Source organism: Acinonyx jubatus, chromosome C2 (assembly GCF_027475565.1).
Source record: "Acinonyx jubatus isolate Ajub_Pintada_27869175 chromosome C2, VMU_Ajub_asm_v1.0, whole genome shotgun sequence".
NCBI lineage: Eukaryota > Metazoa > Chordata > Mammalia > Carnivora > Felidae > Acinonyx > Acinonyx jubatus.
The window spans coordinates 58,757,419-58,781,220 of record NC_069384.1 but is presented as its reverse complement, the minus strand read 5'-3'; the positions used below and the strand labels follow the sequence as shown (position 1 = coordinate 58,781,220).

Genomic DNA, 23,802 nt, shown 5'->3' with positions numbered 1-23,802 from the left:
CCCCTATCCTAGGTGCACTAGCAGTTTCCAAGCAGGGAGGTCAGTTTCTATAGAGATTTGTTCTTCAGTTTAAAAACAAATGCGTTTTTTTTTTTAAATTTATCTTGGGAAGCAGGGAAGAAAAGAGAGAGAGAGAGAGAATCCCAAGCAGTTATCACACTGTCAGCTTGGAGCCCTTGCAGGGCTTGATCTCACAAACCGTGAGATCATGACCTGAGCCAAAACAAAGTTTCGGTCACTTAACCATCTGAGCCACCCAGGCACCCCTCATTCTTCCAGTTTTAATTGAGGTGTAAAAGTTGCTACTCCTTTTTATGTGTGGAAATGAGAAAAGTGAGAAGAAGATTAAATTGGTTCAGGAATTCCTTTTCAATCCTTTAATTAATTTTGCTAAATAATGTCTAATATTCTATTACCTGCTCCATACCTGCCCGCTCTGTGCTTGGGGCCTCCTAGGAGACTATGATCTACTAATAAGGTCATATCAAATCCTTTTTATAACCTTACCTTAGGGATATTCTGGGCCACAGTTTTCTCTGGTCTTTTAAATTACTTTAAAATTACTATCATTGGTTTATTCATGGCTTTCTATCTTATTCTCAGCCTTACTGATTTATTCCGTTTAATACCTCTACCCATCATTTTCATGGAACTGGGGGGGGGGAGAGAGAGAGGCAAGTATATATGCTCATTATATCATTTTTAATTAGATTCTCTTTTTGAAAATGTAATGACAGTCACTTAGGTTATTTTTTAAAAGGTACATTAACTTTTAGTGATTAAAATACACCCACTCCATCTCTATGGTTTAATGTCTATTGAGGGAATAAATAAGCATGTTGATATAGATCACTTAGAATTGAACCAAAGCCTAAGAATAATTCAGATTATTTCAGCACCAATTGGTAATTGGTTTTTATTTATTTCATTGTTACTTTGTTTGGGGTGCCTTAAGAATACAGATCATCCCCAAGCTTTGATTGTTTGCCTCATGATTTTTTGGCTTTACAATGGTGTGAAAGTGATATGCATTCAGTAGAAACTATACTTTGAATTTTGATATTTTCCCAGGCTAGTGATGTATGCAGTATGATACTGGTCAGAAGCAGTGAGCCACGGCTCTAAGTCAACCACACGGTCATGAGGATAAGCAATCAGTACATTTACAACCATTCTGTTTTTCACTTTCAGTACAGTAGTCAATAAATTACATGAGATATTCAACACTTTATTGTAAAATGGACTTTGTATTTGATAATTTTTCCCAACTGTAGGCTAATGTTTAAGGTGGGCTAGGCTAGACTATAATGTTAGGTAGGTTAGGTATATTGAATACATTTTCAATTTATGGTATTTTCAACTATGAGTTTATTGCTACATAACCCCATTGTAAGCTGTGGAAGGTCTGTAGTCATTAACTTAAAAAAAATGCTTGGGTGCTATGGACAAAAGTAGTACCACACACTCATAATTATACTTTTGCTTGATGCCTGAATTTGATTATATACATATAGTGGACAAACTGAATTTTATTGTTAAGTTTGTGGCTGGGTTGCCTTTTTTTCTGATAGGTACAAGAGTAAACCTCAGGATGACTATGAAGATCCCAAAGATGTTCAAGCCATCAAAGAGGCCCAGTTGTATATGGGAGACTTCAATCTGAAGACAGCCCCAGACTACAAAATACCTGAGCACATGAGAGTAAATGCTGCCAAGAAGGAAGAGGAGCTGGGACATCTAGACTCCATGGTACTTATTACTCATTGCTTACATGACAATGAGAGGTACCCTTGAGTTTTTAGCGGTATTCTGTGCTGAAACCACTTGTTTCACTAGATAGTCTATAGGAATATATAGTCATAGAAACTTAGAACTGAAAGAAGATCTTCATGATTATTTAGAATAATGCCCCCTTTTTACAAATGAGGAAACTGAGGCCCAGAGAGGACAAGGGATTTATCTGTGATTATTTAGTTAAAATGGCAGAACCAGCCTTCAAGTTAATTACTTGACTCAATATGTTTCATGGGTTAAAGCTCTATATTTTAGAGACTTTGAATTTCTGAAATTCAAACATGTCCTTGGCTGCTGTAGACTTCCAAAGACTTAGGGGAAAAGGCCATTGTTTGACTTTTTTTTCCCAGGACTTATAAATTTTTTAAGTGTCTCTATAGTAACCTATTAACATATTCCTTTTTAAAATTTTTATCTACATTCTGCCAAACTGCTTCCAATTACCCTGATTTCTCACCCCCCCTTTTTTACTAAAGTCTCCTCTCTCTGTCATAGTAATTCCTTAATTTGGACTGAAAAGTGACTTTTCACATTTAGAGACTCAGAAAGTATCTGAGCTACCATTTTGAGGAGAATGTGGTACATGGCCACCTACTATGGCCATGCAGTTTGGACACTACAAGGCATCCCATTGGAGAAAGTGCCAATCATACCACGGATCTAACATATTAGAATATTTTATAATTTTCTGACAAGTGGCAGTAAAGTGTCTTCAGGAAAAAAAAAGTCTTTCAGTTTCACCAAAAATTCTATATGTGCCAGAAGTAGGAGGATCCTGGTATGGCAAATAATATCCATGAATAAATGTTCATAGCTCATAACTATACCTATCTGTTTAAACAGACATTTTGAACATTTTCTTAGTGACCATTTAGATTGTTTCTCTCTTTTTTTTTTTACATGAAATTTATTATCAAATTGGTTTCCATATAACACCCAGTACTCATCCCAACAGGTGCCCTCCTCAATACCCATCACCCACTTTCCCCTCCCTCCCACCCCCCATCAACCCTCAGTTTATTCTCAGTTTTTAAGAGTCTCTCATGGTTTGCTTCCTTCCCTCTCTGTAACTTTTTTTTCCCCTTCCCCTCCCCCATGGTCTTCTGGTAAGTTTCTCAGGATCCACATAAGAGTGAAAACATATGGTATCTGTCTTTCTCTGTGACTTATTTCACTTAGCATAACACTCTGCAGTTCCATCCACGTTGCTACAAAAGGCCATATTTCATTCTTTCTCATTGCCACATAGTATTCCATCGTATATATAAATCACAACTTCTTTATCCATTCATCAGTTGATGGACATTTAGGCTCTTTCCATAATTTGGCTATTGTTGAGAGTGCTGCTATAAACATGGGAGTACAAGTGCCCCTATGCATCAGTACTCCGGTATCCCTTGGGTAAATTCCTAGCAGTGCTACTGCTGGGTCATAGGGTAGGTCTATTTTTAATTTTTTGAGGAACCTCCACACTGTTTTCCAGAGTGGCTGCACCAATTTGCATTCCCACCAACAGTGCAAGAGGGTTTCCGTTTCTCCACATCCTCTCCAGCATCTATAGTCTCCTGATTTGTTCATTTTGGCCACTCTGACTGGCGTGAGGTGATATCTGAGTGTGGTTTTGATTTGTATTTCCCTGATAAGGAGCGACGTTAAGCATCTTTTCATGTGCGTATTGGCCATCTGGATGTCTCCTTAGAGATGTGCCTATTCAAGTCTTCTGCCCATTTCTTCACTGGATTATTTGTTTTTCGGGTGTGGAGTTTGGTGAGCTCTTTATAGATTTTGGATACTAGCCCTTTGTCCGATATGTCATTTGCAAGTATCTTTTCCCATTCCGTCGGTTGCCTTTTAGCTTTGTTGACTGTTTCCTTTGCAGTGCAGAAGCTTTTTATTTTCATGAGGTCCCAATAGTTCATTTTTGCTTTTAATTCCCTTGCCTTTGGGGATGTGTCAAGTAAGAAATTGCTGCGGCTGAGGTCAGAGAGTTTTTTCCTACTTTTTCTTTTAGGGTTTTGATGGTTTCCTATCTCACATTCAGGTCCTTCATCCATGTTGAGTTTATTTTTGTGAATGGTGTAAGAAAGTGGTCTAGTTTCATTCTTCTGCATGTTGCTGTCCGTTTTTCCCAGCACCCTTTGTTAAAGAGACTGTCTTTTTTCCATTGAATATTCTTCCTGCTTTGTCAAAGATTAGTTGGCCATACTTTTGTGGGTTCAATTCGGGAGTCTATTCTATTCCATTGGTCTATGTGTCTGTTTTTGTGCCAATACCATGCTGTGTTGATGACGACAGCTTTGTAGTAGAGGCTAAAGTCTGGGATTGTGATCCTTCCCACATTGGTCTTCTTCTTCAATATTACTTTGGCTATTCGGGGTCTTTTGTGGTTCCACACAAATTTTAGGATAGCTTGTTCTAGCTTTGAGAAGAATGCTGGTACTATTTTGATTGGGATTGGATTGAATGTGTAGATAGCTTTGGGTAGTATTGACATTTTAACAATATTTATTCTTCCAATCCATGAGCACGGAATGTTTTTCCATTTCTTTGTATCTTCCTCAATTTCCTTCATAAGCTTTCAATAGTTTTCAGTATACAGATCTTTTACATCTTTGGTTAGGTTTATTCCTAGATATTTTATGCTTCTTGGTGCAATTGTGAATGGGATCAGTTTCTTTATTTGTCTTTCTGTTGCTTCATTATTAGTGTATAAGAATGCAACTGATTTCTGTGCATTAATTTTGTATCCTGCGACTTTCCTGAATTCATATAACAGTTCTAGCAGACTTTTGGTGGAGTCTGTCAGGTTTTCCATGTATAATATCATGTCATCTGCAAAAAGTGAAAGCTTGACTTCATCTTTGCCAATTTTGATACCTTTGATTTCCTTTTGTTTTCTGATTGCTGATGGTAGCACTTTCAACACCATGTTAAACAACAGTGGTGAGAGTATACATCCCTGTCGTGTTCCTGATCTCAGGGAGAAAGCTCTCAGTTTTTCCCCATTGAGGATGATATTAGCTGTGGGCTTTTCATAAATGGCTTTTATGATGTGTAATTATGTTCCTTCTATCATGACTTTCTCTAGGGTTTTTATTAAGAAAGAATGCTGAATTTTGTCAAATGCGTTTTCTGCATTGATTGCCAGGATCATATGGTTCTTATCTTTTCTTTTATTAACGTGATGTATCACGTTGATTGATTTGTGAATGTTGAACCAGCCCTGCATCCCAGGAATGACTCCCACTTGATCATGGTGAATAATTCTTTTTATATGTTGTTGAATTGTATTTGATAGTATCTTGTTGAGAATTTTTGCATCCATATTCATCAGGGATATTGGCCTGTAGTTCTCTTTTTTTGCTGGGTCTCTGTCTCTTTTGGAAATCAAAGTAATGCTGGCTTCATAGAATGAGTCTGAAAGTTTTCCTTCCTTTTCTATTTTTTTGGAACAGCTTGAGAAGGATAGGTATTATCTCTGCTTTAAATTTCTGGTAGAATTCCCCAGGTGAGCCATCTGGTCCTGGACTCTTATTTGTTGGGAGATTTTTGATAACTGATTCAATTTCTTCGCTGGTTATGGGTGTGTTCATATTTTCTATTTCTTCCTGTTTGAGTTTTGGAAGTGTGTGGGTGCTTAGGAATTTGTCCATTTCTTCCAGGTTGTCCAGTTTGTTGGCATATAATTTTTCATAGTATTCCCTGATAATTGCTTGTATGTCTGAGGGATTGGTTGTAATCATTCCATTTTCATTCATGATTTTATCTATTTGGGTCCTCTCCCTTTTCTTTTTGAGAAGCCTGGCTAGAGGTTTATCAATTTTGTTTATTTTTTCAAAAAACCAACTCTTGGTTTCGTTGATCTGCTCTACAGTTTTTTTAGATTCTATATTGTTTGTTTCTGCTCTGATCTTTATTATTTCTCTTCTGCTGGGTTTAGGCTGTCTTTGCTGTTCTGCTTCTATTTCCTTTAGGTGTGCTGTTAGATTTTGTATTTGGGATTTTTCTTGTTTCTTGAGATAGGCCTGGATTGCAATGTATTTTCTTCTCAGGACTGCCTTTGCTGCATCCCAAAGTGTTTGGATTATTGTATTTCAATTTTCATTTGTTTCCATATTTTTTAAGTTTCTTCTCTAATTGCCTGGTTGACCCATTCATTCTTTAGTAGGGTGTTCTTTAACCTCCATGATTTTGGAGGTTTTCCAGACTTTTTCTTGTGGTTGATTTCAAGCTTCATAGTGTTGTGGTCTGAAACTGTGCATGGTATGATCTCAATTCTTGTATACTTATGAAGGGCTGTTTTGTGACCCAGTATGTGATCTATCTTGGAGAATGTTCCATGTGCATTCGAGAAGAAAGTATATTCTGTTGCTTTGGGATGCAGAGTTCTAAATATCTGTTAGGTCCATCTGATCCAATGTACCATTCAGGGCCCTTGTTTCTTTATTGATCCTCTGTCTAGATGATCTATCCATTGTTGTAAGTGGAGTATTAAAGTCCCCTGCAGTTACCACATTCTTATCAATAAGGTTGCTTATGTTTGTGAATAATTGTTTTATATATTTGGGGGCTCCCACATTCGGCACATAGACATTTATAATTGTTAGCTCTTCCTGATGGATGGACCCTGTAATTATTATATAATGCCCTTCTTCATCTCTTGTTACAGCCTTTAATTTAAAGGCTGATTTGTCTGATATAAGTATGGCTACTCCAGCTTTCTTTTGACTTCAGTAGCATGATAGATAGTTCTCCATCCCCTCACTTTTATTCTGAAGGTGTCCTCAGGTCTAAAATGAGTCTCTTGTAGGCAGCAAATAGATGGGTCTTGTTTTTTTATCCATTCTGATACCCTATGTCTTTTGGTTGGTGCATTTAGTCCATTTACATTCAGTGTTATTACAGAAAGATATGGGTTTAGAGTCATTGTGATGTCTGAAGGTTTCATGCTTGTAATGATGTCTCTGGTACTTCGTCTCACAGGATCCCCCTTAGGATCTTGTAAGGCTGGTTTAGTGGTGATGAATTCCTTCTGTTTTTGTTTGTTTGGGAAAACCTTTATCTCTCCTTCTATTCTGAAAGACAGACTTGCTGGATAAAGGATTCTCGGCTGCATATTTTTTTCTGTTCATCACATTGAAGATTTCCTGCCATTGTTTTCTGGCCTGCCACATTTCAGTAGATAGGTCTGCTACTAACCGTATGTGTGTACCTTTGTATGTTAGGGCCTGTTTATCCCTAAGCTGCCTTCAGAGTTCTCTCTTTATCCTTGTATTTTGCCAGTTTCACTATGATATGTAGTACAGAAGATCGATTCAAGTTACGTCTGAAGAAAGTTCTCTGTGCCTCTCGGATTTCAATGCCTGTTTCCTTCCCCAGATCAGGAAAGTTCTCAGCTATGATTTGTTCAAGTACACCTTCAGCCCCTTTCTCTCTCTCTTCTTTGGAATTCCTATGATACGGATATTGTTCCGTATCACTTTGAGTGGATCACTTTGATTGGATCACTTTCTCTAAGTCTCCCTTCATACTCCTGGATTTTTTTTATATCTCTTTTTCTCAGCTTCCTCTTTTTCCATAATTTTATCTTCTAATTCACCTATTCTCTCCTCTCCCTCTTCATTCTGTGCTATGACCGCCTCCATTTTATTTTGCACCTCGTTTATAGCATTGTTTAGCATTTATAGCATTATAGCATTTAGTATTGCATCTCATGACTATTTTTTATTCCCTAGGTTTCTGTAGCAATAGATTCTCTGCTGTCCTCTATGCTTTTTTTAAGTGCAGCTATTAATTTTATGACTATTATTCTAAATTCTTCTTCCGTTATATTGCTTAACTCAGTTTTGATTAATTCGTTAGTTACCTCCTGGGGTTTCTTTTGAGGAGAATTCTTCCGTTTCATCATTTTGGCTAGTCCCTGTGGTAGCTCTAAACTGCAGGACACCTCCCCTGTGCTGTCGGGAGAAACTTGTGTTGGTGGGTGGGGCCACAGTCAGACTGGTGTGTATCTTCTCTTCCCCTCTCCCAGGGGCAGGACTCACTGTGGAGTGGTGTGGCCCCTGTCTGGGCTACTTGCACACTGCCAGGCTTGTGGTGCTACTTCGATGGGATCTGGACAGGGTGTATTAGATGGGGTGGATCCACAAGGTGCACAGGGGTGGGAGGGGCAATCTTAGCTAGCTTTGCCGTCAGTGGTCCCTGCAGGAGAGGCCCTGCAGCACAAGGAGGGGGGCAGGCCCATCGGAGGAATGAATCCTCAGAAGCACAGTGTTGGGTGTTTGAGCAGTGCAAGCAAGTTCGGTGTTGGGAACTGGTTCCCTTTGGAATTTCAGCTGGGGTATGGGAGAGGGAAATGGTACTTGCCAGCACCTTTGTTCCCCTGCTGAGCTCTCTCCTTCTGGGACTCAACAACTCTCCCTCCTAGTATTCTCTCCAAGAGCAGAGCTGTTGACTTTTAACATTCCAGGTGTTAAGTCCCACTGGCTGTCAGAACTCAGGCAGTCCAGCCCCTCTGCCTTTGCAAGCCAGATTTCAGGGGCTTGCCTTGCCCTGTGGGCTGCCCCTCCACCACCCCAGCTCCCTCCCGCCAGTCTATATAGCACGCACCGCCTCTCCGCCATTCCTACCCTCTTCCGTGGGTCTCTTGTCTACGCTTGGCTCCAGAGAGTCCGTTTTGTTACTCTTCCGGCAGTTTTTGGAGTTATTTAGGCCAGTGTGGGTGGAATCTAAGTGATCAGGATGCAGTGAGCCCAGCGACCTCCTACACTGCCATCTTTCTCTCTTGTGTCTAGATTGTTTTTCCAGCTGTTCCTTTAAGATAATTCTTGTTTCATCTATCATGTCTGATCCATCATCATAGAGAAATGTTTTTTGAGCACAATTGCCAGTCATCCAACCTGAAATTTCATGGTCTAGCTAGAGATGATGGACATGTATCATGTCTTGAACTGAACTGCGTTACACTGAAATCCAGTTTATTAAAACAGCGTAAATTAATGTAGAGCACGCTATTCTACAAGTCAGAAGATCAGAGTTCTGTTTCCATCTCTGCCACTTAATAGGCACATAAACTTTGCTAGTCATGTAAATCTCCCTAAGCCTCAGTTATATTGTCTGTTAAAAGAGTATTAATACCGGGACGCCTGGGTGGCTCAGTCGGTTGAGCGTCTGACTTCAGCTCAGGTCATGACCTCACAGTTTGTGAGTTCGAGCCCCACATCAGGCTCTGTGCTAACTGCTTGCTCAGAGCCTGGAGCCTGCTTCAGATTCTCTGTCTCCTTCTCTCTCTGCCCCTCCCCTGCTCACGCTTTGTCTCACTCTGTTTCTCAAAAATAAATCAATGTAAAAAAATTTTAAAAAAAATCTTTAAAAAAAAAGAGTATTAATACCAATTAACAACAATAAAACATATCTAGTCTGCCTCACGACGTTAATGTGATGGTCAAAGTCAACAAATGGTCATTACTGTCATGGCTAAATTAAAAATTACTAACATTTCAAGTTTTTTTGGAAATAACATATTATATATCCCACTTCCCTGTGGCCAGTATTTAGGTATGTGTGGTATTTGTAAAACTAAAAAGAAAATGTTGGTATGTAAAAAGGGTTCTTCAAAGAGGCAAGCCTTACAGTCATCAGGCTGTCTTAGATTTGTTCTTTTAAGCTTAATTCTTAGTTCTCCAGGTGCTTCAAAGTGGTCCCCCATTCACAGAAGTGCTGGATTTTGAGTTTTACTTTCATGCTTGAAAGGTTTGTTCTTAAGAATGTAAAAAAAAATCTCTATTTTGTTATAATGTTCTTGGTTCATAGGTGGTAATTATACAGGTAAGTTTTCTAAGACTGCCTGGAGAAGTGCCTTTTGTTTTTGAAGTATAACATTCAGTGTTATATGAGTTTCAGGTAAACAATATAATGATTCATCAAATCTGTACATTACTCAGTGCTCACCATAATAGGTGTAGTCACCATTTGTTACTAAACAGCATTACTACAATCTTACTATATTCCCTATATTGTACTTTTCATTTATGTGACTTACTTATTTTCTAAATAGAGGTTTGTACCTCTTAATCCTTTTATCAATTTCACCCATCTCCCCACCCCACCTCTGGCAACCACCAGTTTGTTCTCTGTATTTAAGAGTATGGGTTTTTTTGTTTGTTTGTTTGTTTCTCTGTTTGTTTTGTTTCTTAAATTCCACATACGAGTGAAATCATATGGTATTTGTCTTTCTCTGACTTATTTCACTTAGCATAATATACTCTACGGCCATCCATGTTGTCCCAAATGGCAAGATCTCATGCTTTTTATGGATGAATAATATTTCATTGTATGTATATACCACCTATTTATCCATTCATCTGTGGATGGACGTTTGGGTTGCTTCCATATCAAGATTGTAAATGATGCTGCAATAAACATAGGGGTGCATAGGTCTTTTCAAATTAGTGTTTTCATTTTCTTCAGATAAATATTCATAAGTGGTATTATTGGGTCATATGCTAATTCTATTGTTAATTTTTTGAGGAGCCTCCATACTGTTTTCCATAGTGGTTGCACCAATTTATGTTTCTACCAACAGTATACAAGGGTTCCTATTCCTCCACATTCTTGCCAACACTTGTTATTTCTTGTCTTTCTGTTACTAGCCATTCTGATAGGCATAAGATGATATTTCATTGTAGTTTTGATTTGTATTTCCCTGATCATTAGTGATGTTGAGAATCTTTTCGTGTGTCTGTTGGCCATATGTATGTTTCCTTTAGAAGAATGTCTATTCAGGTTCTCTGCCCTTTTTTTAATTGGATTTTTTTTCATGTCGTATAAGTTCCTTATATAGTTTGGATGTTAACTCCTTATTGCATATATCATTTACAAATATCTTCTCCCATTCACTGGATTGCCTTTCAGTTTTGTTGCTGGTTTCCTTTGCTGTGCAAAAGCTTTTTATTTTGGTGTAGTTCCAACAGTTTATTTTTGCTCTTGTTTCCCTTACCTTAGGAGATAAATCTAGAAATATGTTTCTATGGCTGATGTCAAAGAAATTATTGCCTGTATTTTCTTTATTTTTTTTAAGTTTTTTAAGTTTATTTATTTATTTTTGAGAGAGAGAGAGAGAGAGAGAGAGAGAGAGAGAGAGAGAACAAGCAGGGGATGGGCAGAGAGAGGGGGAGAGAGAATCCCAAGCAGGCTCCATGCTGTCAGCACTGAGCCCCATGTGGGGCTCAAACTCATGAACTGTTAGATCATGATCTGAGCCAAAACTAAGAGTTGGACACTTAACCAACTGAGCCACCCAGACACCCCTGCCTATGTTTTCTTTTAGAAATTTTATGGTTTAAAGTCTCACATTTAGGTCTCTAATCCATTTTGAGTTCATTTTTATCTATGGTATAAGAAAGTGGTCTAGTTTCATTCTTTTGCATGTAGCTGTCCAATTTTCCAGCATCATTTGTTGAAGAGACTACCTTTTTCCCCATTGTATATTCCTGCATCATTTATCATAGATTGACTCTATAAGTGTGGGTTTATTTCTGGGTTTTCAATTCTGCCCATTGATCTACATGTCCGTTTTTGTGCTAGTACCATACTGTTTTGATTACTACAGCTTTGTAGTATATCATGAAATCTGGGAGTGTGATACCTCCAGTGTTGTTATTTTTTCTTAAGATTGCTTTAGCTATTTGGGGTCTTTTGTGATTCCATACAAATTTTAGAATTATTTGTTGTAGTTCTGTGAAAAATGCTTTTCATATTTTGATAGGGATTGTATTAGATTTGTGGATTGCTTTGGATAGTGTGGATATTTTTAACAATACTAATTCTTCCAATCCATGAGCATGGACTATTTTTCCATTTATTTGTATCTTCTTCAATTTGTGTCACCAATGTTTTATAGTTTTCAGAGTACAAGTATTCACTTTTTGGTTAAGTTTTGCTAGGTATTTTATTTTTGTTGGTGCAATTGTAAATGAGATTGTTTTCTTAATTTCTCTTTCTGCTACTTCATTATTAGGATATGGAAATGCAACAAATTTTTGTATATTAATTTTTTTATTTCGCAACTTTACAAAATTAATTGACCAGTTCTAGTAATTCTTTGATGGTGTCCTTAGGGTTTTTTCTATGTACAGTATCATGTCATCTACAAATAGTGACAATTTTACTTCTTCCTTACCAATATGGATGCATTTTTCTTTCTTTTTCTTGTCTGATTGCTGTGGCTAGGACTTCTAGTATTATGTTGAATAAAAGTGGTGAAAGTGGACATCCTTGTCTTATGCTGATCTCAGAAGAAGAGCTTTCAGTTTTTCACCATCGAGTTATGATGTTAGCTGTGGGTTTTTTATATAAGGCCTTTATTATGTTGAGGTATGTTATCTATAAACCTATTTTGTTGGGAGATTTTTTATCAGGAATGGTTGTTGAATTTTGTCAAATGCTTTTTCTGCATCTATTGGGATGATCATATGGTGTGAATTCTTTCTCTGATTAATGTGATATATGACATTGATTTCCAAATATTGAACCACCCTTGCACCCCAAGAATAAATTCTACTTGATTATGGTGAATAATTTTTTCAATGTATTGTTGAATTTGGTTTGCTAATATCTTATTGATTTCTGTGTCTATGTTCATCAGAGATATTGGCCTGTGGCAGTAGTAGTAGTTTTTGTTGTTATTATTGTGATTTTTGTCTGGTTTTAATGTCAGGGTAATGCTGGCTTTATAGGCTGTACCTAGAAGCTTTCCTTCCTCATATATTTTGGAAGATTTGGAAAAGAATAGGTATTAACTCTTCTTTCAATATTTGGTAGAATTAACCTACGAATCCATCTGGGCCTGGACTTTTGTTTTTTGATGACTCATTCAATTTCATTGCTAATAATTAGTCTTCATATTTTCTATTCTTCAGTTTTAGAAAGTTATATGCTTCTAGGAATGTATTAATTTCTTCTAGGTTGTCTAATTTCTTGGCGTATAATTTTCCATAATAGTCTCTTATAACTCTTATATTTCTGTAGGTCAGTTGTTATTTATCCTCCTTCATTTCTGATTTTATTTATTGAGTCTTCTCTTTTTTTCTGGATTAGTCTAGCTAAATGTTTATCACTTTTGTTTATCTTTTCAAAAACCAGGTCCTGGTTTAATGATCTTTTATTGTTGTTTGCTTTGTTTTGTTTGCCTCTATTTCATTTACTTTTACTCTAATCTTTATTATTTCATTCCTTTCACTAGCTTTTGGCTTTGTTCTTTTTCTAACTCCTTTAGGTGTAAGATTAGGTTGTTTATTTGAGCTTTGTCTTGTTTCTTGAGTAGGCCTCTACCACTATAAACTTCCTTCTTAGAAATGCTTTTGCTGCATTCTGAAGATTTTGGACTGTTTTTTTCATTTTCATGAGTCCCCATGTATTTTTTTTTTTTACTGCTTCTTTGATTTCTCAGTTGATCCATTCATTATTGAGTACATGTTATTTAACCTCCATATATTTATGTTCTTTCTAATATTTTCTTGTCATTTATTTCCAGTTTCATACCACTTTGGTCAAAAAAGATGCATGATATGATTTCCATCTTTTTAAATTTATTGAGATTTTTTTTGTGGCATAACATGTGATTTATCCTGGAGAATATTCCATTTGTACTTGAAAAGAATGTGTATTCCATTTTGAGATGGAATATTTTTTATGTATCTGTTAGGTTCATCTGGTCTAATGTGTCATTCAAAGCTACTGTTTCCTTATTGATACTCTATCTGGGTCATGTATCCATTGATGTGAGTTGGCTGTTAAAGTTCCTGAATAATACAGAATTACTGTCAATTTGGAGAAGTATATTTTGATTTTTTTAAACCTGTGTATTTATGCAAAGTAACTCTTAATAGCCTTTGGACCATCTTGTTACCTAATTGTATACAGGATTAGGGTGGCATGTGCCTATAGGCTCTTGTAAGAACATTTTGAAAACAAAGAGTGGGGAAACAGCTCGTAATGAGGGAGCAATGGCTCCTGTGGCTTGAGGTAGGGGCCACAACTTGGCTTAGATAAGTGGATCAGGAACAAAGGAAGTATCCTGGAATCTCTTGGTGTGCTATGATATTGCAATTCTTGTGCCTGCACAAGAAATAACAGTAATAATGTGGCCAAAATACAGAAGAAATATAGGCTAAACTGTAGTTTAGCCATAAGTAGGCAACCGTAAATGTGTCTCAGCCAATGGAATTTGAGTTTCCATCTGGGAAGGGCAGTTATGTGTGTGTGATCCTGACCAGAGAATGAGCTTTTACTGTCGAGGTTTTGGCTGAGTACAAGCCTTCAGGAAGAACTTCCCCTGGGTGGTGGGAAGAGAACAGCAGAACTTAGCCCTACAGGCCAGCCGAGGGATACCAGAGGTCACATCCATACTGGCTTCCTCTTTTGGAGAAGCTAAATTGGAAACAGCCTAAAAGTTAGACAAAAGAGTAACTTAGAAGAGAATAGGAATAATCCTATATATAATTAGATAACAAAATTTTTATTTTGGCATTTTGCTAGGGATACTTGTCAAGGGACAGAAATCATATTTCAAACTGGGTTGTCATTTTGTTTCCTTCTGTTCTTTTTATTAGGCCCATTCAAAGAAAATGCACATGAACAAATGTATCCTCTCTCTTCGAGATCTTAAAGTGGCTGTTATTGAGGAAATACAGTGCCTGGTGCAAGAACTGAAGAGCATTCAGTCAACTCTTCACATATCCAAGCACATCCCTATTCCTGAAATCCCTCAGATACACCCAGAAGAAGTTCCAGAAAAGAGATTTCACTATGATGAGGAAATTCTCCTAAATTTTAAGCAAGAGAATATGACGATTCAGGATGAAAAGCCCTCTGAACTGGAACAGAGACGGTCTACAGGCGCAGGTGGAGGATTTCTCAAACTCTCTTCTGGAAAGGATGATTTGACAACAAGAGATTCATTGTCTAGATCATCAAGGGCATTAGCACTAATTGTAGATACTCCAAAGTTAATGGAATTTGAAAAAGCAGATCCAATTGATCTAGAGCTGGAGATTATGAAGAGAGACGAGATTAAGCATGTGTACATGCAAGAGTATTTGACCAACAGGGTAAGGGGTGAAACTGTGCCTTTTGAAAGCTGAAAGAGGGGAGAAGGGAAGAACTAAATCTATTATGTGTGTGTGTGTGTGTGTGTGTGTGTGTGTGTGTGTGTGTGTGTGTACACATTCTCTATAATAATCTTTCTCACTGACCAGCCCACTGAAGGCTTGGCTTCCTCCCCATCTCTGGCCTTCTGGAACCCATTGCCCTCTGCCCAAGAACATTGGAGCTTTTAAACCTTTTGCTTTCTGCAAAGCTAAGAATTAAGAGCAAATCCATGTTAATCAGCATCTAACTCAAGTCTTGGTAAAGGGCAAATGATGGAGCAGCTTTCAGATGATGGATGGAACATAATTTAAAAACTTTCCAGAGAAAATGGGGCTCCCTCTGCTTTTTACATACTTCTCTTTCTCTAATGTGTGATTTGCCTCATTAGTGGGAGTGTTCATGGTGATGACTGGCTTCAAAATTGTTCTGGAGCTGGAATGGCACCTATTTTTTTTTCTAGGAAACCAGATCAGGTTGGGACCAGTTGTATAGGAGGTGCTCTAAATCTGGAAGGAAAAGGACCTTTCCCAGATAGACAGCTCTCTGCTGCCAGCAGCGTAGAATTTTGTTCCTAAATGTCTGTCCAGCTCCACCCTGTGAAGACACCCCCGAAAGTTTCCCAAACGTATTTTTCACCCAATATCTGTACTTCATCCAGCCTACTCTTCCTCCCTCTCCCTGCTTCTGTTCCCCACCCCCATTCTCAGTTTTATATTTGGTTTTTCCTTTGTTATCTCTTTCTACTTGCATTGCTTTCCTTTCAAATGTGAGTCATCATTCAAAACTCATCACAGTTCCAAATCTTCTCCAGAACCTTCTGTCCACATTACATACTCATCTTTTTTCTAAGCTCCAAGTGCACCTATAAGTAGCACCTCAGGTTTTGCACTTCCTTTTCTTGCTGTTTTATGTGTATTCTTTGTTTTATTGAAGTATAATGAACACACAATATTATATTAGTTTCAGGGGCACAATATAATGATTCAACAATTCTGTACATCACTCAGTGCTCAAATGTGTTATTTTTGTCTTGCAAATTAGATTTCACAGCTCTTGAGAGAAAGGCCACATATAATCATCTTTTGATTTGCCTACAGTGTCTAGGAAATGCCAGACCTATGGTAGATATTCAATAAAAAGTTTGATTGATTTCATTGTAGCTAATGTATTAATGGTATTAACATATGCATTGGACATTCTTTGCACAGGAATAGTGGTAGTTAGGTAGTAGGGATGTAACAGTACTCTAGCCAGACATATTCTCTATCCTAATTAAGCTTATAGACTATCAGATAAGTGACAGCAAAACAAGTGTGAACCTCACAAACTTAAACACCTATGTGTTTAAGTGGTACAGTTCCAGAATGGTGTTACACTAAAATAAATACAGTCCTGCCTTGAAATAAATATCAAAATAATTCAAATTTGTTGAATAAACATTAAAGAGGAGCCCACTTAGTCTACAACCATAGATAATTAAAAGGTTTCTTCTTTTTTTTTTTTAAAGTTTATTCATTTATTCTTTCTGAGAGAGAGCACAAGTAGGGAAGGGGCACAGAGAGAGGGAGACACAGAATCTGAAGCAGGGTCCAGGCTCTGAGCTGTCAGCACAGAGCCCGACGCAGGGCTCAAACTCACGAACTGGGAGATCATGACGTGAGCTGAAGTCAGACACCCAACTGACTGAGCCACCCAGGTACTCCTCTTTTTTTTTTTTAAGCTCTCAAATTCCCTAGCAGTAGTTTCACTGTTTCCAAACTACAGATCTCTTAATTTTTTTCAGCCATGTGCTGGGCCCTCACTCATTACAGGTTTTTGACTGTTGAGGATCCCCATGATTCACAGACTGATGAAAAACATGGAATGGTTTGTCTTCTACCTATGGTACTAGTTTCCTCAGGAGAACCAGACCTTGGGACTCTCTCTTGATGTCTTCCTCTCCTTCAGGATGGGGTGAGGAGGAAACTGCCAAGATCAGCAAAACCAAGCATTTAAAATCATTGGGATGGCCATGGGATAAGGTTTAGACCAGGGCTTGGGGAGTACTTTGTTCTCAGCCCAACTCTATAAAATTAAATCACCTTTAAAATGTTTGAAAATTTTCAGAATAAGAAGTTGAGGGAAATATTTAGTGCTTCCTGTATGAGAGGCACTGTAGAGATACTGTCAGGTAAAGTGGAGGCAGATATAAACACTATGCACAAGGAGCTCATAGTCTCCGATTTAAACCATACAGTACAGCAAGAAGGGCATTCTCAATTAATGGCTTAATCAATGGTAAAGAAACAGCTGGAAGGACTATAGTTACAGAATCCCTACCACATAAGTTGATTTGTAAGACTTACACATACATGCCACATGAGCCCATATAATTATTTCTCCATAATAAGGGTATAATGAGAAAATGCTTTTACCTAAACAAACTGGTATTTTTAGGTAGTTTTAAAAATACAGTTACCTGGTCTTAACTTTTCATATACCCTCAAATCTTTTTCCACCTCAGATCAAAGAACTGATTGTCACCTTTGATGCAGAGCTTCGTCTTCTGAGGCATCAGAAACTGAAACTAGATATTCAGATGAAATTATCTGACCTTCACCATGTCACATTATTTCAAGAAATGCTTCTCCTCAAGAATTTTGAAAAACAGGAGAACATACTTCAAGAGCGTGTTAATTCATTAGACAAAGAAGAACAGGATATGCAAGTATGAACGGACAGGAGAGTGCTGGCTGGCTGTATCCTTTAGTTACACAGGGGATTTGATTCTTCTTTTCCTTCTTCATCTTCTCAGCTTAATTCCCTCCATTGTTCTAATCCTCCACTCTTGTCTTTTCTCCCTCCAAATGTTTGTGAATTGTAACCTTACATTGTAATATACCTTGTTCTCTGAGCCTGGTTTATCAGAAATACTCTATCACTTGTTCCTGTTTTTGTTCATTTAGTGGAAAATAAATGAAACTCTTAAAGAGATGGAAGAGAAAAAGAATGAAATCACCAAGCTCCAGGACCAAGAAAAAGCACTCTATGCTGGTTTCCAAGCAGCTCTTGGAGAAAACAATAAATTTACTAATTTTCTCATGAAAGTCCTGAAGAAGAGGATTAAGCGGGTGAAGAAAAAGGAGGTTGAAGGAGATGCCGGTTTGAATTTCTTTCTAACATATGATCTTATCTTTTTTCTCGTTAGCATGAAATGGAGAAGTAGCTAAGGACATATTTCTCACCTTTTATTCACTACAACATAGACAGAGGTGCTCTGAGGTTGAAGAAGAGATTATAAACCTGTAGGTCTCTAACCATCTGGAGTTAACTTGTGTGTGTGTATCTGGTCCAAGGTAGCTCTAGGGTAGTTTCATTTAACCAAGCACATCTTCTCATTTCCCAATTGATTGTCACCTTTGACAAAGTATCTCTTCATGTCTTTTGCCCATGTTTGAATAGGATTTTTGCTTTTGTATTCTTGAAGTTTAGGAGTTCTTTGTTATGGTCTGTATACTAGTCCTGTGTCAGATGCTTTGCAGATATTTTTTTCCAGTCTGCGGCTTGTTCTTTTCATTCCCTCAACAGGGTCTTTGACAGAACAAAAGTTTTATTTTTTGTTGAGGTCCAATTTATCAATTTTTCTTTTTTTTTGGATCTTGTTTTGGTGTCAAAGTCTAGGAATTCATGGCCTAGCCCTGGGTCCCAAGGATTCTCTCCTATCTATTTCTAAAATTTTTATAGTTTTACATTAAAGTCTGTGATCCATTTGGGCTTAATTTTTAAATAAGGCGTGAGACTTAGGCCAAGGTCTTTTTTTGCCTACTGTGAATGTCCAATTGCTCTAGCACCATTTGTTGGAAAAGCTTTCTCCCATTGAATTGCTTTTGATCTTTGTCAAAAATCACTTGGGTGTATTTGTGTGGATCTATTTCTGCGTGTTTGGCTCTGTTGATCAATTTGTCTCCTCTTCACCAATACTACAGTCTTAATTACAGAGGCCGTTGAGTTCTGAAGTCAGGTAGACTAATTCCTTCCATTTTATTCATCTTCTTCAATATTATTTTAGCTATTCTATTTCCTGTAACTTCCCATATGTTAGAATATTTTTTTATATCTACAAAAAATCTTGGTGGAATTTTGACAGCAATTGTATTAAACCTTTATATCAGTTTGGAGAGAACATGCATCCTTACTACATTGAATCATCCAGTGAATGAGCACAGTGTGTATTTAGAGCTTTGATTTCTCTCATCAGCATTGCATCATTTTCAGCATAAAACTCATGTTCATGTTCTGTTAGATTTATACCTAAGTATTTCCTTTTTTAAAAGTGATTTTAAGTGCTATTTAATTTTTTTAGCAGTAGAAATATTTTATTAAAATCTCATACAAAATCCTAGAAAATGAAATAAGTGGCATACTAATAATACACATTAGTACAATTTTATAATGCTGTTTTTTATTTATTTATTTATTTATTTATTTATTTATTTATTTATTTTTAACGTTTATTTATTTTTGAGACAGAGAGAGACAGAGCATGAACGGGGGAGGGTCAGAGACAGAGGGAGACACAGAATCTGAAACAGGCTCCAGGCTCTGAGCAGTCAGCACAGAGCCCGACGTGGGGCTCAAACTCACGGACCGCGAGATCATGACATGAGCCGGTTGGATGCTTAACTGACTGAGCCACCCAGGCGCCCCAATGCTGTTTTATTTTTAATCTTGGTGTCACATGTTCACACTGGCATATAGAAATACAGTTGCTTTGTAGATATTGATCACCTAACGTGTGACATCACTTAGTCTAGGAGTTTTTGATAGATTCCTTGGGATTTTCTATGTAGACAATAATTTCATCTGCAAATATGTTCAGTTTTATTTCTTTCTTTCTGATCTTTATGCCCATTTTCTTTTATTGCCTCATTGCACTGATTAGAACATCCAGTATTATATTGAAATAGAGTGCCAAGAGCTGACATCCTTGCCTTATTCCTAATCTGAGGCGGACAACATTCAATCTTTCACCATTAAGTATGCTACCTGTAGGTATTTCATAGATACTCTATCAAGTTGAGCAAGTTCCCCTCTGTTCCTAGTTTTCATTATGAATGAGTATTGATTTTTTTCAGATGTTTTTCTGCATTGGTTGATGATTATGTGATTTTTTTTCTTTAGCCTGTGAATATGGTGGGTTATACAGGCTGATTACTGATTATTGAATCAGACTTACACCCTTGAAATATCCTCTCCCTATGTTACATAATTCTTTTTATATGTTGTTGAATTCTATTTGCTAATATTTTATTTAAAAATGTTGTGTCTAGGGGCGCCTGGCTAGCTCAGGCAGTAGAGCATGCAACTCTTGCTCTTGGAGTTGTGATGTAAGCCCCACGTTGCGTGTGGAACTTACTTAAAACACACACACACACACACACACACACACACACACACACACACACAGCAAAAATACCTAAACCCCCAAAGAACAAAAAGAAATTTTATGTCTATATATTCATGTGGATCATTGGTCTGTAGCTTGCTTTGTTTCTCCTTTTTGTACTGTCTTTGTCTGGTTTTAGTATCAGGATAATATTAGCTTCAAAGTATGAATCAGGAGGCCTTCTCTTTGATTTTCTAGAAGATAATGTGTATGGTGTTAATCATGTAAATGTTTGGCAGTGTTCTCCAGAGAAACTATTTGGACCTATAGATTTCTTTAGGGTAGTTTTAAAATTACAGAGTCAATGTTTTTAATAGTTACAGAACTTTTCAAATGTGGTAATTTGTATTTTTGTATGTATGAAAGTGGTCTGTCTCATCCAAGTTGCCAAATTTATGTGTGTAGGGATGTTCGTTGTATTTCCGTTATCTTTTTTAATGTCTGCAAGGTCATTAGTAATGTCTGTAGTAATATCACCTGTTGCATTCTTGATATTGGTAGCTTTTTTTCTTATTTCCCTACTTTTTTAGACTTGCTAGAGGTTTCTCAATTTTATTGATCTTTTTGAGAACAAACCAGCTCTTTGCTGAAGTGATTTTTTTTCTATTTTTCTGCTTTTAATTTTATTGATTTCTGCTCTTATCTTTACTATTACCTTCCTTCTGCTTGCTTGGGATTTATTCTGCACTTCTGTTTTTAGGTTTTAAGGTGAATTATTGATTTAAGACTTTTTCTCTTTTCTAATTTAGTGCTATAATTTCCCTCAACACTGCTTTAGCTGTATTCCACAAATTTTGGTAAGTTTTTTTTTCATTTTCATTCATGTTAATGCAGTTTTAAAATTTGCATTGATCTTTCCTCTAGGTCCCATGGATTATATAGAAGTATGTTGTTTGGGTCCAAGTGTTTTGAGATTTTCCTGTTTTCTTTCTGTTTGCGATTCCTAGTTTGATTCTATTGTGGTCAGAGAACACATTATGCATGATTTATACTTCTTTTATAGTTGTTGAAATTTGTTTAATGGTCTAACATATGGTCTGTCTTGGTGTGGGTACTTGAAAAGAATGTATATTCTGCTGTTTTGGGTTAAGTCTTCTATTACTGTCAATTAGATCCTATTGGTTAATGATGCTATTAACCAACTTCTGTAGTCTGTAGTCTGATTTTCTGTATAGTTCTAATCAAATGCTGAGAGAGGCGGTGTTGAAGTCTCCAAATATAATCATGGATTTATCTATTTCTCTTTTCATTTCTGTCAGTTTTTGCTTCATATTTTGTAGCGCTGTTATTTTTATGCATACACATTTAGGATTGCTATGTCTTCTTGGTAGATGGACACTTTTATCATTATATAAGGTCTTTCTCTGTCTAGAGTAATTTTTTTTTTGCTCTGAAGTCTACTTTATCTCATGTTAATATAGCCACTCTTGCTTGGCTTTGGTTAATATTTGCATGATATATCTTTTCTTTTACTTTCAATTTGACTATATTATTAGAAGTGAATTTCTAGCAGATAGCATATAGTTAACGTTTTTCACCCACTCTTTGTCTTTTAATTAGTATACTTAAACCATTTACATTTGATGTGTTAGGGCTTAAGTCTGTCGTTTAATTTTTTTTTTTATTCTCTCTGTTTTCTATCTTCTACATTTTCCTGTCCTCCTGTGGGCTACTTGAACATTTTTTAGAATTCCATTTTAATTTTCTCTAGTGTTTTGAGTGTATCTCATTGTGCAACATCTTTAGTGATTGATTTATAAATTGCATTATATATACATAATTTATCCCAGACCACCAGTGTCATCATTTTACCAGTTTAAGTCATGTATAGAATCCTCATCTGCCTTTAAATCCCCCAAACGGAGGAGGGAAGCCTATTATATTTACCTATAGTTTTGCTTATCATATTTATTCTTCCTTGATGTTCCAAGTTCCTTTAAAAAAAAGAATTTTCCTTCTGTTTAGAGAATTTCCTTTATCTGCTCTTTTGGGGTAGGTATACTAGTGGCAATTTTTTTCCCCCTTAATCTGAAAGTGTCTTGATTTCCTCTATTTCAGAAAGACATTTTCCCTGGGTATAGGATTTTAGGTTTACTTTTTTTTTTCTTTCTGCATTTGAAAAATATTGTGCTACTTCCTTCTGGCCTCCATGATTTCTGATGAGAAATACCCTGATATTCAAATTGTTCATCACTTATAGGTGAAGAATCACTTTTCCCTCACTGCCTTCAAGATTTTTTGTCTTTAGTTTCCAGAAGATTGGCCATGAGGTGCCTTGGAGTAGATTCTTTGGGTTCATACTGATGGGGCTTCACTCCTTTTATCTGTAGGCTTATGTTTTGCCAAATTTGAGAAGTTTCTAGTCATTGTTTCTTCAAGTGCTTTTGAGAACCCCCTCTTTCTTTACTCCTTTACATGAGTCCTTTTGGGACTCATGGCATGACTGTTTGACATTTCATTATAGTCCCATAGGTCCCTGAGGCTCTGAGGCTTGGGATTTGTTTTTTTTTTTGTTGTTGTCGTTGTTTTTTTTTAGTCTTCTTTCTGTTTTTCAAACTGGCTAATTTCCATTGTTCTCTCTTCAGGTTTACAGATGCTTTCCTGTGTCTCCCTCCATTCTGCTGTTGAGCCCATTCACTAAGTTTCTGTTCTAGTTATTGTATTTTCAGTTCTAAAATTTCCATTTAATTCTTCTTTGTATCATTTATTTCCTGATACTTTTTATTTATTTGAACAGGCTTTGTATTTTTTTATTTGCTTAAAGTGTGTTCATTATTGGTCATTGAAGAATTTTCATTATGGCTATTTTAAATATTTTGTCAATTAATTCTAACATTTCTGTCGTCTTAATGTTGACATTTATCCATTGTCTTTTCCCATTCAGATGGAGATCTTCCTGGTTCTTGGTATGATTAGTAACTTTCAGTTGAAACCTGGAAACTTTCATATTATGTTAGGAGACTTTGTATCTTACTTAATTCCTCTGTTTTATTTGGCTTTCTCTAACACTGCTCTGACAGAGAAAGGGTATGTGTATATTCCTTATTGCCAGGTGGAGGTACTCGGCCTTCACTGTGACTCAAGGGAAGGAGGATCTCTTTGTTCTGGAGTTCTGATTCTCCATGTAGTCTCTACTGACAACATAGTGGGGATGGCTTGGTACCTGTGGGCAATGGTGAAAGTCTTGACTCTCCACTAGGGTTGTTGTTGTTGTTGTTGTTGTTGTTGTTGTTGTTGTTGTTGTTCTTCTTCTTCTTCTTCTTCTACTGCTACTTCTACTTCTACTTCTACTTCTGCTGCTGCTGCTGCTGCTGCTGCTTCTGCTTCTTCTGCTTCTCCTTCCTCTTCTTATTCTTCTCCTCCTTCCTCTTCTTCCTCCTCCCGCTCCTCTCCTCCTCCTCCTCCTCCATTAGGTTTCTTCTAATATGACCTGT

At 37.0% G+C, this 23,802-nt stretch overlaps 1 protein-coding gene across 4 annotated transcripts in view; it reads left to right on the top strand.

Moving 5' to 3' along the window:
• CFAP44 (cilia and flagella associated protein 44) overlaps positions 1 to 23,802 on the top strand; it is a 149,880-nt gene that overhangs the window by 106,847 nt on the left and 19,231 nt on the right. For 3 of the 4 annotated variants that reach the window (XM_053220864.1, XM_053220865.1, XM_053220866.1), the window contains exons 25-28: positions 1,572 to 1,749; positions 14,406 to 14,903; positions 17,447 to 17,650; positions 17,889 to 18,084. In XM_053220864.1, coding sequence (XP_053076839.1) covers positions 1,572 to 1,749; positions 14,406 to 14,903; positions 17,447 to 17,650; positions 17,889 to 18,084 — 1,076 coding nt within the window. The remainder of the gene's footprint in view (positions 1 to 1,571; positions 1,750 to 14,405; positions 14,904 to 17,446; positions 17,651 to 17,888; positions 18,085 to 23,802) is intronic. The other variant, XR_008297664.1, reaches the window with a different exon arrangement.